The 12,961-nt window shown below is 17.9% G+C and overlaps 2 protein-coding genes across 2 annotated transcripts; both read left to right on the forward strand.

Moving 5' to 3' along the window:
* Positions 1–7,395: 7,395 nt before the first annotated feature.
* Positions 7,396–8,409, forward strand: MKS88_000803 (uncharacterized protein; the record flags this gene model as incomplete). The annotated part of the gene is made up of 2 exons (XM_067219355.1): positions 7,396–7,482; positions 7,606–8,409. The coding sequence occupies 2 exons, from the start codon at positions 7,396–7,398 to the stop codon at positions 8,407–8,409; spliced, it is 891 nt and encodes a 296-aa protein (XP_067075584.1).
* A 2,451-nt stretch (positions 8,410–10,860) lies between these two features.
* On the forward strand, positions 10,861–11,743 carry MKS88_000804 (uncharacterized protein; the record flags this gene model as incomplete). Its single annotated transcript, XM_067219366.1, has 2 exons — positions 10,861–10,947; positions 11,066–11,743. 2 exons carry the CDS (start codon positions 10,861–10,863, stop codon positions 11,741–11,743), a joined length of 765 nt encoding a protein of 254 aa, XP_067075585.1.
* Positions 11,744–12,961: the final 1,218 nt, after the last annotated feature.

Here is a 12,961-nt window from a genome sequence, read left to right on the forward strand (position 1 = left end):
AACAAGTTTTCTTATTTTAAATAATTTTATGTTTATTTTTTCACTCAGAAGGCCATTATCAAAAAAAATTGATAAATTAAAATGAAATAAATTTTAAATATATTTTAGAGAAGTTTTCAAAGAATGATTTCTTATTTTATAAGATAAAAATTAGCAAGAAAGAGGAAAAACAAAACTTTAGAAAGAAGAACGATTATACTGAATTAATATGAAATATTTTATTCATTTATATATTATTATTTTATTTTCGCTGTACATTTATTTTTGCTACAGATAATAAAAAATTATATTCATAATTTATAAAAGTTTTTTATTTAAAATACGATTTTACGAACTTAGAGCTATAAAGTATTAAATGTAAAAATATATATTAAAATTTAAGCGTGGGTAATTATTATTTTTAATAATACTGAAAATATATAAATGATAAAAAAAATATAAAAAAAAAAAAAGAAAAAAAAAGCAGCTTGCACTTTTACTTTATATGTGAACTTTTGTATACATTTATATATAAAAGAATAAAAAGAATAAAAATGATTTATTTGTTATTATTATCCATATTTTAGCATTTATTTATTATTATAGAACAAAATTATGAACATATTTATCCTTGAAAATATGTAAATAAAAAGAAAAATGCATAATAATATTTATGGTTAATCAATTAATAATCTTATTTGTATTTTACTTTATTTTATTAGCTTTATATATTTGTTAATTATAAATTAATTAATTTGGTATTAGAAAAAAATAAACTTAACGTTTGCATGAATATATATGTACATTTTTATTTACTAATACCAAAATAAGAGTTAAATAAAATAAAAAATTAAATACTGAATTGGTTGAAAATATTGTAGATTTCTAAAGTCAGGAACGAAAATGAACATATTTTTTATCTTCCTACGATATTAAAATTGAGCAAAATAGAAAATATTGATGTTTGCTAAAAAATTAAATTTAATTTAGCGTTTATATATTCTATAAAAAGTTTAGTATTCCATGTAAATTTAATATTAGAAATAAGCAGAATAATTTGTTTAGTCATTTTTTTTTGATGCCTTAGACATTTTATTTTCAGCGAAAGCATATCGTTATAGCATAGTTATATAATATAGCGGCAGATATAGTAATATTCATGTATTTAAATAAATTATAGTATGTTTTAGGAAAAATAAAAAAAAGTTAGGAAAAAAAGGCGATAACCAAATTTTTTTAAATATTTTTCTTATAATTATAAAAAAATAACTTCCTTTATATATAAATGAAGGGAAATATTTTATTATTGAAATTATTTTCTACAAAAAAATAGTTTGATTAGAAAAATTTTTAATTTGAAACTTCTCTAAGTAACTAATTTCTATAAATTAAGTTAAATATATGTAAAGTTGACGTTTCGTAAGTAAATATATAAGTACGTGTTACTAATTTATTATTATATTTTACTTCTTTATTTTATTGTCCAATACACAATGTGTACATATATAAGTATATATATATATTTTAATAAATAATTTCGATAAATTAAAAACGATGAGTAAAATATTATAAGGGAATAAATAAAAACTTCGATCTAAATAGAAGTATGAACAGTATACTGAACACTTTATTCCGTAGTAAATTTATGATTACTATAGAAAAGACTCGAAAAATAAAATTAAGCTTCTCATCATAAAAATTTATTAATTTGTCTTTTTTATATGAACTTGTCACATTTACAATAATATGATATAATTAGATTGTCTATATTTTTTTCTTCCTTTTTGTAAAAATATTTACTTTTTATAAAGTAAAATACATTCTGAAATGACAAAATATATGTTTAGTCTGATATTTCCTTCCTAATTAGTAAAACTATAAATCAGGTGAACAAATGAGTATCTTCTTTGTATTAGAAAACTGTTATATTATTAGACAATACATAATAAAATTTAAAGCACGAAATGTAACTTTGAAAAAAAAGAAATCATCAAATAATAAATAATGAAATAAAGAAAAGAAAAAAACAGTCGTAAGTTAGTATAAATTAGAGGAAATATTTATCAAAAGAAAAAACAAGGACTAATTAAATTTAAAGTATAACGAAAAACTTAAATCATTATTAAAACATTCAATACATAAATTAAGGGATGTCAATAGGAATAAATTTATTAGTAAAAAAATAAGTTCTACATCAAAATATCTCAAAGAAATTAGGAAACATATTTTGAAAATTGGATACTGGACATACTGTGCTATGTAGATAAAAATAAAAAAGACAGAAATTTAATTAAAATATTTATAATAAAATAAATTTATGCAATATACAAATATTATTTTTTTCACCAATTTTGATGTTATCAATCTTGTTTCTTTGTTTTATAAATCCATTGTATGAAGTTTTAATATTCGCTATTATATATGTTGTAGTGTTTACTTATCATTACATAGACACTCTAAAATATTATCTGATATCAAAAAGTGTTCGTAGCACTATATATTGGAATAATATTTATCTTCAGAAATGTATTTATTAAAGAGTTTTAAAAAATTTATTGTATTCTTACTAAAAATATATCTTGGAAAAATATTGAAGAAATATGTAATCTTTGTGAATTCACAATGGTATACTTAAATACTTTAATATGTAATATGAAGATTAATATATATTTTTAAATTTTATTAGTATTATAATATATTTTTTTTCTATCCATCATATATAGTATTTTTTTAAGATGTCTAAATGTTCTTATTTATTACATATATCCGTACGTATATTTTTAATAATACTATACTTTTATGATATATATATTTACTTAAATACAAGTTAAATATTTCTATAATAAATATAAATTATTTATATATGATACTTTTCTTAGATTAATAAAAATAATTAATTTAAAATTTCGTGAATATTTTATTAGGTATAAAATACAAAAAACATTATTTAGAGAAAAATAAATACTCCAAAAATAACCACCTCAGTCAGTTCTATGAGAATATAGAATATATTTATTAACTAAAATTTTATATGTTTACAATTTTTTTATCATTTTGTCCTCAAAATTTATAGCATTAGATATTATGATACGCGTTTGTATTTCTTTATATAAGTATAAATTGGTAATTTACGACAAACTAAGGGAAAGTAATAGAATAGTTTATGGTTGTGAATTATTAATCATCTAAATACTTTTTAATTTTATATAAAATGCATATAAATATATATCCTACATATATATGGAAGTATAAAATAAAAAATAGTTATCTTATTTTTGTGAAATATTGTAGGACAATATCTATTATGTAGAATATTAAAAATTTCACGTTTTTATATATACTTTTTTAATTACATAAAATCCATCATTTAATATATGATTTTGGTAATATTTATTTATAGATTAATAGAAAATAAGTATGCTATTTTATACCTACAGTGTTATAAAAAAGAAATATAAAGCATTAAGAATTTTCATTAATTGTGTTATGTTTTATTTTATATATTATATGTTCTTGTTTCTTTTCTATTTCATTTTATATTCTAAATTACTCTATTTAAAATATTCTTTTTTTATTATTTTTCTTTTTTTTTAATTACCATATTTACTATTAGTGATTTTATTTGTACATTTACTTTTTTATTCTTTTTTTTTAAATCGTAATTTCTATAAAACTTATAAATTTATATTTTTTTACAAAATATAAAAGAAAAGACAAAATATAAGTCTTTTTATACTTGAATATAATAATTTATATTTTAGTATTATATAAAAATATATTTTTTTAAATTATATATGAATTTTGCTGTTCCATATGTAATAGTATAATATAACTATATAAAAGAATGAACGTGGATAGAAATTTTTAAAATATAAAAATAGTATTATTGGATTATACCTTAGAGTAGAATGTTTTAATTAATGTACAAATGTTTTATATATTGTACATATATGGCACGTGTTAGATTATAATTTGTGTAATAAAAAAAAATTTTGTTCTTTTTTTTTTTTCCTACACTATGAATACCATTACATAGTATGAAGTAATTTATCGTTTTTTTAATTATTAAAAAATGTTTAAAATGTATATAATATACAAATATCTAAGATTATTATTAGGATTATTAGCAAGAATTTAATAAATATATTTATTATATAGGCTAATATGCCTATTCTCACTGTATATTTTTTATAATTATAAAAAATAACATTTATATCCCTAAAATTTTATTTTATTTTGTATTTTTTATGAAAAGTATTATTGACAAAAATTTGGGATTGTTCTGTAAATGCACTAGTATATTTATATATATACATATATATATATATTTTTTTTTTGGAACATTTATTAATAAATTAGTTTTACCGAAAATATTTTATCTGTATTTGCTCTTTGTATAAATAACATTATATGATATATATAAAAAAAATATATTTAAATTTATCTTTTCCTTTTTTTACATTGTATTTATATTTTATTTATGTAATTTTTTACTTTTTTAAAAAACAAAATTTATTTAAATAACATTACAAATAACTATACCCTTTTAACACTAATTTTGTAAGTAAAAGAATTTTATACTTATATAGATATGCTACGAAATTAAATTATTCTAACAAGGGTCACAAAAGAATAATTTATTTTAGTTAAAACTTTTACATTTATCCTTTTTATTTGCATATGTTCATATTTTTCTAATGCGCTATAATAACATAGTATTAATTTTTCTTTTTTTTTATTATGCTTCACTTATGTGTAGATATATGCTTATAATAAAATATTCTCTATGAGTAATTATATTTATCAAATTATAAATAATAAAAATATTTTATTTTCTTTGTAGATTGACTTTATAAGTTTTTATATAATTAGAAAATTTAAAAACGAACATTATTTACGAATAAATTACTTATTATTATCAGAATATGAGAAAGATACAAATAATATAGGACTTTATATATGTTATTTATGAATGGATATTATAATTGGGACAATATGGATGGTAATATTATATGACAATATAATGGTGAATATTAGTTTACTGATAATTATAATTTATCTGCTGAAGATAAAAAGACAGACAGCAGTTGGTTAAATGTTTATGTAGGTCATTTGAAGTGATAAATATATTTTTTTTTTGAAAAATTCTTATGTATGACATTTAGTTCTAAAATTATAATACAGGAAATATAACTTTAGTCCCCAGAAAACAAATTAAAAATATTTAATATGTATGAGTACGTTATTAGCATTTAATTTTATAGTATATATATTACCTTTTTTATAGCATATTTCATTAGGGAACTTGTTATAAATATTTGTAACAGAAGTAATAGGAATATTGATTAATTCTGAGATGAGAAATATAAATGTATTTTCGTTCGTTACTTTGTTAACTATTTTAATGGATAATTATATAGTAGTAAAATTCTTAATAATACGTTGATGTAGGAAGAAATGGAATTAAAAAATAATTATAACAAATATATTGTTTCTAGAAATAATATTTTTAGGGTGTCTAGTAATGTTATAAATTATAAATAAAAAAAAAATTTTTATGTAACTAATTTAGTTTTGTACCTTAGTTAATATATAAATATATTTTTATAAATAAATGTAAAGAAATATATATTATATTATATGAACAGTTCTTGTGTCGGTATATTTGTTTTTGTATTTTAATTTATACTTATAAGGTTATTCAACTACCTAAATGCGCACATATATATATGTATATAATATATCTTTTATGATTCATAAAAATGTGAAATTTATATTGCCCAATATTAAGAATATTATGTAAATAATTGAAGAAATTATATCTGTAAATCTTAAATATATCTCAGTATTATAAAACATATGTGATAGTTTAATTTAATATGTAAAATTATAATTAATATAACTTAACTAGTAGAAATAAATTACATTTTCAATTATTCTTTTGTTTTCTTTCATGTGATTGTAAAAGAATATTTGTATAACTTTTGTAATAAATTTATTATATTTTAGTTCTAATTTTAATGCATTACTTTGCTTTTCATTTAGTAAGAAGAGAAACATATGTTTTTCTCGGTTGATATGTATTTTTTATTTAAAAGAAAATGTAACAAAATATTTTTATAAAAGTTTTATTATGAGAATTGCATGTTCCTTGGCTTATCTGATATAAGAATATTTTTCAAAAATTTTTAGTTTTGTTTTTATTGTACAAGTATGAAATTATTAATAGAAATAATATAAATCTGATTTCATGAATGAAATATTAATTTAACATAATGAATTTTATAATTCATAAAGTTTTTTTTTTAAATGAGTGGATTAAAGATATTTGTTATTTTTCCTTTTATATTACGTAATTTTGGGAGTCAATGCTTCTTGTAAATAAGACTTAAGTATCTTTGATAAAATAAATGGATAAGAACAAATTATATTCATTTTTACCTTTGAAATAATTAAAGTATATTATTTTACCAACAGTGTACATATGTTAATACATTTTATATGAATGTACTTTATGCATTCTTTATTATATTTGTATTATATAAATTTCAAATATATATATTAAGTTAATAATAGAAAATAATAGTCTATAATTTTACAATCTGTTAATTTATGAATAATAGCATAAATTATATATAACGAAGTACTATATTCTTCAAAAATTAAATTACAAAACAAAAGATTATACTTCATTTATATTGAAACATATACTTTTTTAGTATATTATTTGGCTTTTTATAAATATGTTCTTTTAAAAATATATTATAGCTTATAAAAAATGCATACGTTTGCTAGTAACTGTTGCCGAAAATATAGATAAAATAATACAAAAACTATTAAAAAATATTTTTTTCTCTATTATTACTGCTGTTATTTAGGTATAATAATTAATATTATTTTAGAAATAACGTTTTTTTTCGATAATATAATTTTCATAAAATTTGTATTATTTATAGGAATACATCCTTGAAATCAGTAATACTTTTTTTTTAAAATATAGAGAAATGTATTATCTATATTCTGTACATTCTAGATTCTATATATAATCAATATTTCGTAATATAAATAAATCATATATTTATTTTGTTATTTTATATTGAAAAGAACTAAAAGTAAAATGTTTAATTATATTACAAAATAAATAATTTATATATTTTGAAAAATTATTAATGAATTCATTTTGTATTATATTAATTAAATTTATTGCACTATAAAAAATATTAGAACCAAAAATTTATAATTTATTTTTCTTTCATTCTTTTATAAATAAATTAAAGTTATGTATATTTTAACATATTTTTACGAAAAAAAAATTAAAAAATAAAATAAATTATAACAGTATCCTCTATAATTAAAGGAATATTATGTCATAATTATATTCTTGATAAGTATATTGCAGCTTTTAAGATCTATATCATGGAACAAAATATTAAGACTACACTTTTTATTAAAATTACTACGTTTATCCTTTTATGTTGGATATGTCATTTTTGTATTTATATAGTATAAAAATATTATTTAGTGATAGTTATATTATTTTCGATTAATTTTTATTAGTTCTTTATATTTACCATTAGATACTTTATTCTATTATATAACTAATATTTGCATTATTTTATTTATTAGAGTACTCTTAAAAAAACTTTGGATGAAAAAAAGAATAATCGTAGTATATTACATGCAAGGACTTATCGCTTACTAGCAATATACAAGAAGGATAATGATTCAAGTACTTTATGTTTAAAAGAAGAAATGTCAATTAATGGTATGCATGAAATAAATGATATAACTAATAATGAGAAGGATGATTTGGGGAAAAAAAAAAGATCAAATGAATGTCCCTCAAAGTGTGCAGGAGGTTATAAAAGACCTACGAAAAATAAATCTTGTACATTTGAAACAAAAAAATATTCTCATACCGAAAAAAAAATATTCAAAGAACTTGATTATACGGATTTTCTTAAAAATAACAAGGCAATCAGTGATAAGATTTACAACAAAATAATACTTAAAAAATTCGGATTGCGAATTTTTTTACCTGTGTTAATCTTCTTGTTTTTATTAATAATATTTATACTAGAAATATCACTGAATTCTGTAAAACCCAAAAGTACTTTATTGTCTGAATTAGGATTAAACAAGGAATTTTTAAAACTCTTAAGCGAAGGAGAATGGAAATCATTTTTATCAGTTTTGAAAAATTTAGGAGGGTTTTTAAAACACAGTGTATCTGATTCTGAGGGCACAGCTACATGTATTATGTGTGATACAGCAAATAGTGTTAGTGATGCATGCATATTAGGACAATTTTTCCGTATTCTAATATATTTCGTACCTTTCATTATATTAAGTATTACTGTAATAATAGGAATTATTTATTATCATAAAAAAGTCAACAAATATGAAAAAATTAAATACAGAAAAAGATAATATGCATATTAGTAAATACGTTTATTTATGTAATGAAGTCATTAATATAAAATTATGTCTGTAATATCTTACTTCATACACTTATTAAGCATACATTTAATTGCTTCTGTAGTAGAATTGAACATATATATGTTGTATTTTAGGTATATAATAGAATAAACATATTTTCTGAAGTTTTTTTTGAATTTGATCATTTTAATATTTAGTAATTTTCATTTTAATTTATTGTTTTGGCATAATTAAATATTTTGATTTTGTATATATATTTTTATTTTTAAATTGATATCTATGAAAAATGGTTGTCTTTGTGTGTTAAAATAAATATACTATATCACAATTCATGTAAATCATTTGAATTGTGATAATACATATTTGATATAAAAGGTTTTTTTGTGTTCTTTATATCGTTCTAGTTTAAAATGATTATTTTTTCTTGTTATTAAGAAAATGTATAATTAGTTTTAAAATAGCGATAAATAAGTTTTCTTTAGAATTTAACATTAGGAGGACAGTATATTTTCTTGTAATGATATATATATTTACTTAAAAAAAAATATTTATTTTTTAATATTTGTTTTTTCAGAAATGTATTGTGTAGCATAATTTTAGTACAAATATTTTTACAATATTTTTATATTTTTTTATGGTATTCATTTTAGGTCATTAAAATATAATAAAAAAACATAATTATTAAACAAATATAACTTTACACTCCTTAAGAGTTTATATGTTTCATATCTTTACATTTAAATCAATAGTTAAATTCATTATTTATTATTTTGGTTAATTATTGTGTTAATTCCATTTTGGAAATTTAAATTAAATTATATTATATTGAAAATTTGTAGGTAAATTAAATATTTATTTTTTTTAATATTCACATGATTAAAAGAATAATATAATGGATTAAAGTTAAGCATATACTAACAGATAATACACATAAATTTTATTTTCCATTGCTTTTTCATAATATTATCATTTTTAATATTTTCCTATTCGTATAAAAAGTCCAATTATCATAAAGGGTAATGAAAAGATAATTATTTTTTCTACAACAATGTAATAATTTGTATCTATTCTTTATATATATTTTCATTTTTTTATATCTATATTTGTATTAAGAGTTAATAAATTTTCAAAGGTGCATAAATATATATAGTATTTATAGTATTTATAGACAATTAATAGTTCATTTACATTTATGTAGTCATTATTAATATAAAATAAAATGAAAATTTTGTTCATTATACGTAATATATAAAAAATATTATTTGTTTTACCAAATAGATTACAATAAAGCTTGTTTTGTATGTTACACTATTTTTCTTACATTAAGTAAACGAATATAATATCTAAGTATTAGCATGAAAATGTCTTTCTTTTATTTTTATTTATTAAATTTTATTTTTCATAAATTCAAATTAAAATATTAGTATAATATTAATATATGCTTAATTCTCACAATTACATACACTTAAAAATGTTTCTTTTATTCACTAAAATTATCAATGCATATTAATTTTTTTTTTTTTAATATAAAGTATTATTATAATTCGTTAAAATATGTTATTACATGAAAAAAATACGTATACGCGTATATGTAAGGAATAATTCTCTCGTAATTTTACGATTTTCTTTTTTTCTAATTGAATTACAATATTCAAAATATAAATAAGGAAAAAAAAAAAAAAAAATGGATAAATTTAAAAATATTTTATTTACAATTAAACAGTGACTTAATTATAAAAATTATAATTTACAAAAATAAATGCATAATCATAAGAAATTATTTCTTGGATTTCTTTATGAATATATTTCCTTGTAAATTAGATATTACATTATAAATTATATTTTTTTAATTATATTTAGAATATCAAAAAAACTGCTTATGAATAATAGGAGAATAAAGCATGGATTATAATTAACACAACGCAAAATATTTTCTTTATTTGCTATTTCACGCTTTAATAATTAATATTTATTAAGAATAAAATATAGTTGTCCTAAAATATGATGCTTGTAAAATTAGTAATAAAAAACAGGATTAATTCCTTAGTAGCTTAATAAGCATTTTAATATATAGAGGAGCGTATTATATATATATATATATATATTCTATACATTCTCTATTGCTTATAAACTGAATATTTCCATATAATAAAAAATATTTAATAATGCATTAAATAAAAAGTTGAATTATATATATTGTATATTTATGAATGAATTCAAATTCTTTTATTTTAATGATACAATTTGTTTTTATATAACATTTAGGTAAAAAATATATAATACATTATTATATATCTTTTTATATGTAGTTGTTTAATTGTACATTATAGTTGTATATATTTTATTAATATCTTACTAAAAAGCAAAAAGTATTAATAATAAAAAATATTATGTTATTATTTATTCATTAGTTTGTATTTTATAATATTATAGATATATAATATGGAACTAAAAATTAATCCAATCTTATTTATTATAATAACTACTTTTACTTTTTTAAAGAGTATTTTATCTTTTAACCATGATGGGGTATGATAATATTAGTTATGTTATTGTATTATACTTAATTTCCGTGTTTTTTTTTTTATTAATACAGTTTTTTACAATTAAAATATTTGTTAATTTGAATAATAATCTTTTTTTTTAGTTAACGTTTAACAAATTTGTAGGTGAGAATTTTATGAAGTATAGAATATTAGACAAAAGAAATTATCGATTACTAGCAAAATGTAAAGAGGATAAAGATTCAAATAACATATATTTGAACGAATTTTTTCAAAATAATGATAAAAAAGAAAATAAATTTATAACTAATAATAAGAAACGGAATAAAGAAAAAAACACGAAATCCAACAAAAGTTTATTAAATAAAGCTCAGTACTATACAGAAGTTATAGATTACAATAATGGAATATTTGATGGAAAACATTTTCACTTTGAAAAAAAATTAATAAGAAAAAAAGATTATGATGCTTTTCTAGAAAAAAAGAGGAGAATTAGAGATATATCTTTAAAAAAAATAAAATTTAAAAGTTACAGAATTGGAAGTGCCATATTTTTACTTTTCTTCTTGTTGGGAATAGGTTTACCCATATTACAAGGATTTGAACTATTAAAAAAAGCAGGAGAAGCGATTAAAAAATTACCACATATGGATGATGTGTGGACAGCTATAGAAACATGTTTAGGTCCGGCAAAATATCATTTTTTTTTAATAGCATTTAGCACAATTATCATTATATTAGTTGTTATACTTGTAATAGTAATTCCTAAAATTTTAAGAAATAACGAAAAATATAACAGAATTAAAGCGATGTACGAGTAGGGTGAATAACAAGAAACATGTTTTTTTATATACGTTATTAATATGAAACGTTATATGTAATATCTTTAATTTATATACTTAATAAACATATACATTGTTTCTACAATTTTATTAATATACATGTGTTTAGGACGTAATCCTTATAATTAATACTCATAAATTATGTTCTTTGTCTATTGGTAAATTTGAACGCATTATTCATTGTCATTTTTTATTATAAATTATTGTTGAAACAAAATAAAATAACATCATGTAATATATGCATTTCTGTATATAATTAGATTCTTATAAGAAACATATATATATGAGTTAAAATTAATATATATCATCACAATTAATATTATTGTATTGAATTCATTTATTAATTTATGTTATAACTGTAATATTTCTGGTTTATATATTTTATCATATTCTAGTATAAAAATTATTTAATATTATAAGATTATTAAGAAAAAGAATTATTATTTTTAAATTAAAATTTAACGTGCGTTGTTTTTTACATTATGAAAGTAAGAGATTATATTATACTGTAATTTTTTTTTCTGTTTTTATTTTAACTTAAAAATAGTATTTTAAATTTCTTTTTATTTCGTTCATAATTTCTTATTAATATATTAATTGATACTCTTAAAAAATAATATTTTAGATTTTTACAATAATTTGTTGTTCTTATATTCATTTTATAATTGTCATTATCTAATTTATATCACATACGTAGTATAAATAATTCAACAGATCATTCTAATTGTATGAGTATTATTAAAAAAAAGAATTTTCATTTATTTGTATATATGTTCTTTATCTGTATCGGTAAATTTATTTTTTTGACAAAATATATTTGTAGAAGATAAAATAAAACTAATTTATTAGCTCAAAAAATATCACGATAAAAGTTACTAAATAATATATTTTGGTAAAATATATTGTTACACTGCATTAGGTCTAGTTTACATATAATAATTTATATATTGTCATTATTATATATATATTATTTGGAATTCTTCTTAATTACGGTAATTGAATAAAACATTCGTATATTAATTTTATTGTGTTCTTATTTTTAACATAATAATATATTAATATTTTTTCAAATATATATATGTAGGTAAACATTAAAAACTTTATGAGGATTAATTTTAAAAATCTTCCCTTTAGAAATAATGGTACAAATTAAATTAAAAATTAAATTTTTTAAAAATATAAAACAAAAATAAAGAG

This window comes from Plasmodium brasilianum, chromosome 2 (assembly GCF_023973825.1).
Source record: "Plasmodium brasilianum strain Bolivian I chromosome 2, whole genome shotgun sequence".
Classification (NCBI taxonomy): domain Eukaryota; phylum Apicomplexa; class Aconoidasida; order Haemosporida; family Plasmodiidae; genus Plasmodium; species Plasmodium brasilianum.